At 29.2% G+C, this 13,144-nt stretch overlaps 1 protein-coding gene across 1 annotated transcript; it reads left to right on the top strand.

Moving 5' to 3' along the window:
- The first annotated feature begins 3,998 nt into the window (after nt 1–3,998).
- On the top strand, nt 3,999–5,273 carry LOC109002345 (2-hydroxyisoflavanone dehydratase-like). The gene has a single exon (XM_018980046.2). The coding sequence runs from the start codon at nt 4,178–4,180 to the stop codon at nt 5,096–5,098; it is 921 nt and encodes a 306-aa protein (XP_018835591.1). The 5' UTR covers nt 3,999–4,177; the 3' UTR covers nt 5,099–5,273.
- The last annotated feature ends 7,871 nt before the right edge of the window (nt 5,274–13,144 follow it).

Here is a 13,144-nt window from a genome sequence, read left to right as displayed (position 1 = left end):
TTCAAAAAAAAAAGAGGGAGGGGGGAGTTTGGATCTCCGCGGGGGGGAAGTTTGGATATAACATTCCTCTAGAACAAAACAAAAAGGAAATCGTTATGCTTATTGATATTTGGAAACACTATTCATATAAAAGGACCATCGGCGGATTTTTTCTATCCGGAGGTGGTCCTCGACCACCGTGGCTGCGATGCGAACGGTGGATAGATTGAGACAGAGAGGGAAAGGGGGAGAAGACTCACGCGCTGTCGTGAGCGGGAGACGCTGCCGCTTGGATCGTCGACGGATTTTGCCTACCCTGAGGTGGTCCCCGACCACTATGGCAGCCACGAAGAGGGCGGAGGGAGAAGGGGAGGAGAGACACGGAAGGGAGGAAAATAAAAATTGGGGAGACGTGGCATACTGTGAATGTGCCACATCAGTGTGTGGGATCCCTTGTCTATAACAACCTTTTTGATATTTTTTCAACTCTTACCTTTTGTGTGTTGTCTCAAGAAATCTAGCCTAATCATTTTATAATTATGAATAAATCAACATAATATAGGAGGCTCCCATCATTTAACATCGGCATTCATTTTTTATTTATTATAGGATAATATTATTCTTTCCACACAAATTTACCGCTCCATTTTATTGTTTTAATTTTTTAATTTTTTTTTACTTAGTGATTAATAAATTATTTTTTAATAATATTATGATTTTTTTAAAAATATTAAAAAGTATTAAAAAATACATATATAAAATAAAATAAAATAAAATAAAATTCTATAATTAACTGTAGCTCCAAGACGGGATTGTAACATGGTCCTTTATTATATTAAATTATGTAACATCTATGTAAGAAGTTTGTCTCCTCTCAACTAAACAGCATTTGAGAATAAGAGTTGTGCTACAGCTATCGAAGAAGTACCCCAAATCACTTCACCGAATAGTTCATTTCATTTTTTTATTTTTGTTTTCTTTTTTTTCATGCATTTTTTTAATCATTATAAACATTTTTTAAAAAAATAAAAAATTAATAACATTATTAAAAAATATTTTCTTAATCACTAAATAAATAAATAAAAAAATCATTTGAAACACTTTTTGAGTCCTGAATTAGGAATCCAAAGCATTTATGTGAGAAGAATGATCATAAAATAAAATAAAATAAAAATAAGAGAAATGTTAATGCTTAAAATTGTCACCATTATGTCAAGAGAGAAAGTTGTAGACATATTTGGCTCAAAGAAAATTTGAAGATGTTTAAGGGATTTTTTTTAGATTTATTGTTTGTTGAGTTTTAGGAAAATAATTACAATAATTTATTTTTTAAATCATGTTTTATATCCTAGTCTTCAAAAGTGGATGGGAAAATTTTAAAAATTAATTAACTAAAACTTTTAAATATTATTTTTTATTTTACTTGTTGTAAAAATTATTTTAGTTTTTGTAATTTTTTATTTTTTTATTTAGATATAGATAACTCATTGTATGAAAAGTAAGAAATTTGAGATTATAAAAGTTGTTTAGAACATTGGGTATGGCTCTCATTGAAAATACTTATCTTTTATATTTTAAAAAACAAAAGAGAAGGATGATACACACGATGACGTGCGGGAGGTACAATAATGCTCCACCTAACAGCTACCTAGCCAACCAATAAAAACAGTTGCCGCATCGGCAATGCGACATTTCTTTTCTTTTTCTTTTTTCCTTTTGGCATCGCCAATGTTACGTGTATTGGTACGCTAGATTGAGACTATGAGGCTATATTTTAATATCAAACACATCTCAATCTATCTTAAATTAATTATTTATTAAACCCGTTACAATTTTTTATAAAAAGTTAAATATGTGTAGATTTATTTCATACATTTAAACATATATTAATAAATTCGTAAAACATTATTAATCACATATCAATTCAAATCATTTAAAATCACCTTAACATCTAAATACAATTTAAATATTTTTGTAACATAAAACATATAGCACTACAATAATAGAATTAAATTATCACGACTAGGGATGTAACTAGTTCTGTTCGGTCTGATATTAGATAAATTTTATAATCAAATAGATATACACTTGTTTTAAAAATTTAAAAATTAATACAGATAAATTTATTACTAAAATCGAAACTTTCAATCTTTTCGATTTCAGTCTGACCAGGTTTGATTTTTCGATTCACAATTTACATGTGTGACACTGCATAAGTCGAGAATTGAGAACCAATTTAAAATATATATGAATATGTATACTCGTCTTGCTCGATTTAACCGTTTTTTTTTTTTTAAACAGCCATGACCACGACTAATGCTACATCGACGGGCAATGTGCACGCTATTTCTAATCCAACTGTTTACAATTCATTTTTCTTCTAAATTATATTATGTCATATAATTATTTTATTAAATGTATTATATTATGTCAAAAAATGTAATTTACTGTAACATTTCTCCTAATAAAAAATAAATATTGAATCTTTGCTTTAGTGATTAATGTAACTTCAGCTCATGATTTTTGTTGTTATTTTTTCGTTTATTAAAATAGATTTAGATATTTTCTTTTATATACTTCATGTGTTTATGAACATCACCTATTTCATTGGTTTTAATAAACTTATCTTTCTTATTTATAAAAAATAAAAATAAAAATAAATGAATGACTTTTTTATAAACTAACTTATGAAACAATTATAAAACATCATCATTTTATTAAAATAGTCACATTTTAAAATGTAATTAAAAAAAATGTTGTGTATATAATTTATTGTTTAATAAATATCACACTAATCAATATAATAAAGAAGAACGAAGTCAACAATAAAAATAATATCATTTTAATTAAAAATAGAGATGATTTCACTCTTCAATTATGATTTTTCTAATCAAAATGTCTGATGTAAGTGAAAGGGAGAGATTCTCTTCCTTCTAGTCCCTTAAAAGAAGGCATGTCAAGCCTCGTGGCCCGTAGAAAAGTCAAAGTAACTTTTTTTCCCTTATTGGCTCTTAAAATAACGACAACCCTTCTTGTCATTAAAGGTCAAAACTTTTTTGTAGACTTTATTTTTATTTGTCTTATATTTTTCTTTTATTTTTAATAATGGGCTAATTTCAATGAAAGCATACTCGTTGATTTGATCAAATAAAAAAATTAATTAAAATTTACATAATTGATATTAAAAATATGTCACATTAAATTGAATAAATCTAAAATAATTTAAACTTTTACTATTATGATTGGTCAAATATAAAAAACTACAATTGATTCATCAAATATTAAAATATTAATTTCTCATTTCAAGCAAACATTAAAATATTTGTTTTTCACTATAAGCAAAAATATTATTTCGTTTGTAATTAAGAAATTTAGATAGAAATTTAGATGAATTTAATCAAATATTTCTTATTATTAGCATTAAATAACTTTTGAAAATATGATTTTTTTAATATGAATTTAATTATAATATAATTATTATTAACATTTAATTGGTAGAATTATAAAATGTGATAAAAATAAATTAAATAAAAAATTATTAAATTAATAATATTTTATTATTATATAAAGAGTGAATGGATAATCCAATATATAGATTGAATTTAAATGGATTGATAAATATAAAAAAAGTATGATATTAGTTAATTTTTGAAAATAAATTTAGTCAAGTTAATAAAAATGTTATTGGGCCGGTGACAATACATTTTATATCTAATATTTTAAAAAAATAAATTCCAAACTGAAGATCTCACAAACTTGAATACATAATTTATAACTATTTCATCGGTCGAATTAGTGAAAGTGAGTCCCTAAAGTCTTTAAGTTATTTTGAGATATTAAGAATATCTAAAAATATTAGTTGTGCTCGTTTAATTATAAATCATATCATAACATTCAAATATTTAAAATGGAAGGCGTGAGAATTCGACTCTACCGAATAAAAAAATAAATTATAGGCCACGACCTGCTGCATTTTCCAACTCTCTTCCAGTCTTGTAGGCGCGCAGCTCCCCCCACCGGTCTACGCTTTATTTCATTTATTCTTGTAGATGCCTTTTACTCTTTTCTCCTTCTCCTCGCTATTTCCTTCCCCTATTAAATTCCATCTCATTATCTCCAATACCAACTTCCAAACTCGCCAGACTCGTAGCCCTCTCTCTCTCTCTCTCTCTCTCTCTCAAAATACGCAGACTCGTCAATGGATTCAAGCACCAACGAAGTAACCCACGAATTCCCACCCTACTTCAAAGTATACAAAGATGGCCGCGTAGAGAGGTTGGGAAGGTTCGGAGGCATCGACCGTGCTCCCACCGGCCTAGACCCCAAAACCCAGGTCCAATCCAAGGACGTCGTTGTATGCTCCGACACCGGCGTATCGGCCAGGATCTTCCTCCCCAAACTCAACGGCCCAGATCACAAGCTTCCACTCGTCGTTCACTACCACGGTGGAGCCTTCTGCATTGGATCGCCTTTCAACCGGACCTTCCATAATTTTCTTGTAAATCTCGCCTCCGAGGCCAATGCCGTTATTATCTCCGTTGACTACAGGCTGGCCCCGGAGCATCTTCTTCCGATTGCACATGAAGACTCGTGGGCTGCGCTGCAGTGGATTGCCAACCACTCAAAGGGGCAAGGAGCCGAGCCGTGGCTAAACGAGCATGCGGATTTCGGACGGGTCTTCCTGGCGGGTGAGAGCGCCGGAGCCAACATAGCCCACTACGTGGCAGTGCAAGCCGGCGCTACCGGATTGGCTGGTCCGAACATCGTTGGGACACTCATACTGCACCCATATTTCGGAAGTAAAAACGGCGAAGACAATCTGTACAAATACATGTGCCCGACGAGCACGGGTTTTGACGATCCGTTGCTGTACCCGGAAGTGGATCCGAATCTGGGACGTATGGCTGGTGGGAGGGTGTTGGTGTGTGTGGCGGAGAATGATTGGTTAAAGGATAGAGGGTTGGGTTATTGCGAAACATTAAGGAAGAATATTTGGAACGGGACGGTGGAATTATACGAGACAGAAGGAGAGGGGCATGGCTTTTTCCTGCTGAATCCGACTAGCGACAAGGTTGAGCCCCTCGTGGAAGTTCTGGTTGATTTCATTAAGCATCGCTGAACGACTTCTCTTGGCTTCCCATTTCTTCGGTACGTGGATTCTGGTGAGCTACGGCAAGCATGAAAGATAATAAATTTAGGTAGTTTGATTTTTCCTTCGCATTTATGTAATCGATACTCTTTTACTAAGAAATAGCTCGTTTAAAAAGAGAGATTTATATATATATATATATATATATATTACTTGTTTATTATTGTTTGTATAATTTGGATTGGTTTGGATTTAGAGATAAATTGAGATTGGTTAAGATGGTTTGTGAATAATAGAATAAAAATTTAATTATTTATTATATTTTGTATAGAAATTTAGGAAAATTGTTTTGAAATTTGAAAAAGTTGAATTGTTTATTATATTTTGTGTGAGAATTTGAAAAAATTGTAATAATGAAACGAGATTAGTTGAGGTGGGTTGAGATGTGTTACAAATAAAAACGAGACAGTTTTTAGGATCACATGATGTACCGACCAATTAATATACAAAACCGCTTTGGAGCGCCCGGTTTGTTTGGCAAGTCACTACTATTCTTTATTTTATTATTACTTTTTACCTAATTTTTTACTATTCATTATTTTTCACATACTTTTTACTACTATTTAATATTTTATTATTACTTTTTCATTACTTTTTCACTACTATTCACAAACATTCTCAACACTTTTCAATATTTCTCACTACCCAAACGTGTGTTTAACAGCCCCCAAATGATAGGCCACCACGTTAGAAACTACACACAAATTAATCTAAGATCATCACATCCGATCAAGAGTCCTGAATCACACATCGCTTTAGAGCCTTCAGCCTTCATATCGTCCAGTATACGAAATCGCCCCCTCTAGTATACGAAATCGCCCCATTGCCGCCATCATGTCTGGCCCCTCGACCACTTACATGGTAATCTTCCCCTTGTATGGGTTTGCCTTTGCGTCTGGTTACAAAAACTTCTCATTGATTAGCTAGCTAGCTAGCTTTTGTTTGTTTCTTCCATCTTCGGCACAATTTCTCATTAACTATCATAATTTGTTATATTTTTAAAAGCAAACAATGATTTTGCATTGACATGTTGTGGTTGATAAATACCTCAAAAGGATAATGTATGTTATATATACACGTTAATTTATACCATTTACATGGGTCTTACACTTCCATCTTTCCTCATTACATCACAACAATCTTACACATACTGATAGAAAATATATTCCCTTCACCTCCAAGAGCCAGAACAAGAAACAACATGAAAGCTTTCATTTAAAATTACATTCAGAATCACTTCCATTGAGGGTCATAACAGGGGGCAAAGATGGGTGTTTATATATAAGTCCAACAACAAAACCGCATCAGGTAATATATATAAATCGAGTCAAGAATAGAAAATGAAAGAACACATGGACAACATCAAGAAGCACAAAATAGGAAATCAAAGAAATCTTCAAAGAAATAACAGCACGATAGCACTCTCAAGGACAAAATCTGGAAATCTGCAAAGAAATACCAGATCATAGAATTTGCAAAGAAATAAAAAACACAATCGATGAGATTGAGGAGAGGAGAAAGACCTTTCAAAGAGATAAAAAACGCAGAATCGACTGGGTTGGACTCTGGACTCTGAATCTAGAGGTGTTTCTGTGCGAGGTTCAGGAAAGGGGGCCAGCCACAATGGAAGCAACGACGAAAAGAGGGGGTGGAGAGAGTGCTGGAGAGGGGGGCAGAGAGGGTCGGTATTGAGTTTGAAATATTATTGACAGAAGCCACTATTTTAGCAGCCATTTTTGCACACATTATATGTCAAAATTTACACCACACATTTGTTAAATTTAAAATTAGAGATGAATGAGAGAGATGATGAGAGAGAGCGGAAATGAGAGAGAGAGAGCAAAGATGAGAGAGAGAGAGAGAGAGCGAGACGAGAGAGAGAGAGAGAGCGAGAGCAGAGATGAGAGAGAGAGCGAAGATGATGAGAGAGAGCGAAGATGATGAGAGAGAGTTGATGAGAGAGAGAGAGACGGGAGAGAGACGCTGGTGAGAGAGAGATGAGAGAGAGAAGCCGTTGAGTTTGAAAGAAGGAGAACAAAAAAAAAAAATAACAACAAGTGGATGAGAGGCATCCACGTAGTGTGTGCATTGTGTGCACCACTACAGTGGATGCCCTCTAGCACTTCTCATTGAGTTTCTAACCTTCTTGTGTGAGTTATGTGCATGGGGATGGAGAGGAGGGATGGTAGTTGTGTGTGATCCCCTGCAGTGGGGGCACATTCTACAATTAGTGATATGCCTAAGTGGTAGTTAGCCATTAGATGACTATTTTTTAGAGAGAAACAACTGATCAGTTAAAAGATTAACTCATTAATATATATATATATATATTATTTTAATGTTTCGTAATAATTAGACAACGTTTTTTTTTAAAATGTACTTCATGATTTTGGTAAAAATATTCTAGATTGGTCAATTAGTTTGATTATATATATATATATATATATCTCCTTATACTTAAAAGTGTCTATAATATATGAATAACAATGAACATTAATGAACAGTAATGAATAGTAATTATCGTTTAACATTTTTATTTCATCAATGCCCTTGGTAGTTAGGTGTTGTTACGATTTTAACCTTACTTTTTGTATTTTACTCTTTCCATTTGCACTTTGTAAGCCACTCTTATTTGATTTGTCATTACAGTTTTAATCTTTTGGTTTTGTCAGCCAACCCTTCATCTTGAGTCTCTATATTTGATCTAACAATAGAAGTTAAAATATTGAAAATAAATTAATTTAAATAGATAATTAAAATATAAATATCGTATTATACATTTAAAATTAACTTTAATTTATAAAATACTAATATTTCGTTATGAAATAAATGATGAAATTTTGTTAAATATTTTTAAATGAGTAAAACCATATAAATAATTAGAAATTTTAACATAAGTTAAATCTCATAATAATTAGGTTATTTACTAGTCAATCTTATGTATTCTTTTAATCTTGATGACTGTGAACTAACATCTAATTCAATTATTCAAGATTTTATGCTACATGTAAGGAGTCACACTTTATTTACGGTTTGGACATATTATTTTCAAGAATTTTATTTTTTCTTCCAATTAGGCAAATGTATATAATATATATCTCATTTAACTTAAAAAGTGATTATAAACGACGTGAACAGTAATAAACAGTACACAGTGTTGAACAGTATGTGAATAGTATGAGCACGCTACAGTAATCAACAGTGCCAAATAGTGCTACAGTAATGTACTATTGTAATAAACAGTGCCCGTGAACAATAATAAACAGTGCTAAACAGTAAAATAAATGATAGAGTTTTATTAAATATTTGTAAGAGAGTAAAATCATATAAATAATTTGAGTTTTTAATATAATTTAAATCTCATAACATTCTTAATTAACTACAATTATCTAGATAAAATAATTTTCTACCATTATAATATTTTTGGAGTTACTAAAATAAAAAAGACTTATTTTAATGATGAAAAAATGTAAGAGCAATATATAAATAAAAGATTATGTATTTTTTCAGTACTCTCTAGGTCATTGGGTATTGTTGTTGAATTCTACACAATTTATATATTTTGCTAAGAAAACTATTGTTAAAATATCCAAAATCTTTTAATTCTCATATTACTCGTATTACTGTAACGTTTTGTTATCATTATAATGCTTTTTAAAATTTATTTTCATGCTCCTGTGCATTAATGTAGTGACAAATTAATTTTCTTTAAAAAAATATATTATTTTTACACATCATATTCTTTTTTTAGACACATCATTTTTAATTAGATAAATGGATTTTCAATTAGACAAATGAGCAAACGTGCTTTACACGTTATATAACTGCTAGTGTATATATATATATATATATATCTATAATTTTTTAGCTCGAGTTGCTGCATGAAGTATTTTCATATCTTTTTATAAGTAACAAATTATCAATATTTCTAATTAATTAAGAATTAATGGATTCCTTTTAAATCTTCATGAGACTTAGGTGGGGTTTAAATAGTGAAATGAGATGAGATGATTATATATGAAAGTTAAAAGTTGAATAAAATATTATTATAATATTTTTTTAATATTATTATTATTTTAGAATTTAAAAAAGTTGAATTGTTTTGATATATTATATTTTAAAGTGACCTACCTGCTTCGTGATTTAATAAGTATATTGCATTATGTGAAAATAGTATTTATTAATATTAAGTTTTGGGTATATAATTAAAATAACGATAACTTTCATTTCCATCGGTTATCTTCTTTAGAGCATTAGTATTTGTGAAATATGTATTAGCATTTGGCTAAACTAATAGTAGTGCTCGTAAGAATCAAGGAAAGTTTGACTTTTTTGGTAAGATCCGTCGAGGTGAAAGGAAGTAATGCTTTGAAATTTGTAGATAACAGTCTTAGGGTCTGTTTATGGTTGCGGTAAGAGTCTTAAAAATTGTTTAAATAGGATTAAAATCTCTTAAATGGAAAAATTAGGTTATGTAAATATTTTATATCAAAACATTATTAATTTCAAATAAGTTAAAAAATACGTTTGAGGAAAAACGTCATTTCATCAAACGTGTTTTCTCGGATAATCGGAACATAATTTGAATTTGAAAAAGATTGTCAATTGATGAAAATACTCATACAACTTTAAGATAATTATAACTTTCAAACTTTCAAACATATGGTCATAATTTTTAAAAATTCAAATAATCGTCATTTCTACACCAGAAATCACTTTTTTAATTTGTTTCTAAACAAACGTAACATATTGGAAAGTGTTTTAAATATATGGTTTCTAAACAGTAAATAAATTTTTAACAGTAGAGCTTATTACTTAAGTTATAAGCTATAAATCCTAAAATTATAAAGTATATTTCTCACCGCAATTCCAAACATGCACTTAGACTATCTATAAGTGAATATGTAATTTTCCATTAGTTAAAATTTTAACTAATTAAAGAGAGAGGGCGAAAATCTCTAATAGTACTCTTCGTATAGAAAAAAGTGAGGGTTGAATAAATATTGGTTATGCAAATACTTAATCAATAATAGGCAAAAGTAAGTGTTCTAACTATCCTTCTATACTAATTAATTCTATCCTGGATCTCACAAATTCTCTTCTAGAATGGCTGATGACCAGTCGGGAAATTTTATTAATACTAAATAATTTAATTTTTATTTTAGAATTCTTAATTCCTCCGAGTTCAATTTGAATTAAAACTAAATTAGAGTCAAATTAGGATTAGTATATAATTTTTTAAAAGAATCTAATTTCCAGTCTATTTAAGGGGCTTTATATACAGAGAAGGATAATGTTAGGGTGCTTATCAAATGTGCCTAAGCACACTAGTACAAATTAGTTTTTTTTTTATTTAATTTTCTTTAAGCATTTTCTAAACGTCCTTAACTATTATGAAAAAAAATATTAATTCACTAATAGTCATTTTCTTAACTATTACGAAAAAATAAAATAATAAAAAAAATAAAAATATATTAGTATACACATTTAATAAACATATTTGATAATCATACTATCATTTTCTTATGAAAAAATTGATAGTTTTTAAATTATTCTGATCTCCTTATCCCTCTTGGGGGCTGAGTCGTCCCTTCTCTCACTCCCTCTCTATTAGTATTTATTCGAGTGTTTAATTTCTTTAATTCTCCTCTTTGGCTATTATTTATAATTCTAACTTATCTTCTTGACTTCTTATTTCTCCATTCTTCTTAATAATTTATTTATGAAATAATTAGCTTTGTCCTCCATCTTCAAGAATCTAACAGTATCTTGCCCCGATCATTGCTTTGCTTTTAACATTACATTTTATTATTGACCATATATAACTTGTAGTTGAGGTTATTTGACTTGCACACTTTCTTTGATTTCTATAACTTTATTGTTAATTGGCATTTAATGCAACCAGCTTTAAATGCCAATTTCAAGTGAAAATGTATAAAAAAAATAGTAGATATATTGATCATTGAACATGATCACGCAGACAAATAAAATGAATAAGATATCCATTATTATTTTATACTAATGAATACTATCTATTTCATTTCATACATTCTCAAACGTTTAGGTACTGAGAGTACTCAAATACTGTTTAGAATTAGAATACTTTATTATTATTTTTTATTTTATTATTAATTTTTATTTATTAATTTTATTATTTATTATTTAATATTTTATAATTATTTTTTTATAACAATTCACAAATATTTTTAAATATTTTCACTATCTAAACTACTTGAAGCACCTACGTGCAAGGCACGTAGATTCTTGCACGTAGATTGTGGAACACGTTCTTAACACACACTCACAAGTAGAGAGCTTTGATAGATTGTGGTCCAGATAGGGCCTACGTGCAAGGCACGGCACGTATACCTAGCGCTCAAATGGAGAAAAAAAAAATAATAATAATGCTATACAATCTTTTTAACTTCCACATATTATATTTTTTTAAATTTTAATATTTTTTTAAATTTTTTTTTTGAGTTTATTTTTTTAAAAATAATTTAAATTTTCTATTCATTATTAATATATTAAATATTTAATAAAAAATAATAATAATAATTAAAAAATATATAGTGTGTAAAAGTTGTGTGAATAGTAAGAAATTGTGTAGATATCAACAACCAAAAATTTGGATTCCCAAAAAAATAAAAGTGTTATAAGCTAAATTGTCACTTTAAATCCATTTAAAATGGAAAGATATTATTTGCAAATATTGCTGAATCACATCAGAGGCCAACATCTTTTTCTGTCTCTGTCTCTATTTCTTTCATAGAAAATATATTTGTGAATGGTTAGAAATTTGAAGAAATTTTTTTGGTTGCCGTCCAATGTGTATGAATTGGTTTATGAATATTTACAAATTTGATCAAATTTTGGTTTTTTGTACGAATCCAAGTACAATTTTTTCTAATGGTGTGAGGAGATTTTGTTATTTTCTTTAGATTTACACGTATTACATCTTGTTTTTACATTTTATTTTCTTTAGAGTAAATGGCTGAGTTATTTAGTGAATTATACAAATTTGAAGGGATCTTTTTTGGATCTGCATTGGTTTTCTCATTCTCTCATTGTCTACTTCTCTGTTAGAAATTTCATTTATGAATGGTTACAAATCTTAGTAGATTTGTTTCGATTCTGTCATATGGGTTTGAATTCGTTTCTAAATCCTTACAAATTTGAACATATTTTGAATTTTTTTTAATACAAATCTGGCTATAAATTTGTTGAAATTTGATTTTTTTTTTTTTTAATGTGTTGCCTTCGTCTCTATAGCCTGTAGGTATGGGTTTCTTCCTGAAGTTGAAGAAATTCGAACACAATGTGTCGGTGTGAATTTACTGTTCATGGAAATGGGGGCAAAAACGTAAAACTACGAATAAAACAAAAACAAATTGAGGGACAAAAAGTGTAAACAAACAAAATATAGGGGTAAAACCGTAAATGCACGAATAGAATAAAGAAAACAGGGATAAAAAGGGAAAACAGCTAAAAAAGAAGGGCAAAAATGGAACAAAATGTGAGAAGAAAAATTATTGTTCTAGGGGTAAAATCATAAATGCATGAACAAGAGCAATAGACTGGCCGAAAATTGCTGAAATTAAGGTGGTGATATTAGATGGTCTTAAAATAAAATTGAAAGTTAAATAAAATATTATTAAAATATTTTTTTAATAATAATAATATTATTTTAAAATTTGAAAAAATTAAATTATTTATTATATTTTATGTAAAAATTTATGAAAATTATAATGATAAGATGAGATGAGATGAATTAAGATAATTTTGACATCCAAACATAACCTAAATTAGTATTGAGGAGTCGCAGGTGGAGTATAATAATTGAGAAAGAAAAATTCTATTCATAAGTTTCACACATCACATATCATACTTTTTGTTATTTTTTTAATTTTTTTCTCTTATCAAATATATAATAGATGAATGATGAGTAGATTAATTTAATTATATTAAGAAGAATAAAAAAAAAAAAAATATTATGTGTGATACGTAAAGCTTATG

This window comes from Juglans regia, chromosome 13 (genome assembly GCF_001411555.2).
Source record: "Juglans regia cultivar Chandler chromosome 13, Walnut 2.0, whole genome shotgun sequence".
Lineage (NCBI taxonomy): Eukaryota > Viridiplantae > Streptophyta > Magnoliopsida > Fagales > Juglandaceae > Juglans > Juglans regia.
This window is presented reverse-complemented; position numbering and strand designations above follow the sequence as displayed.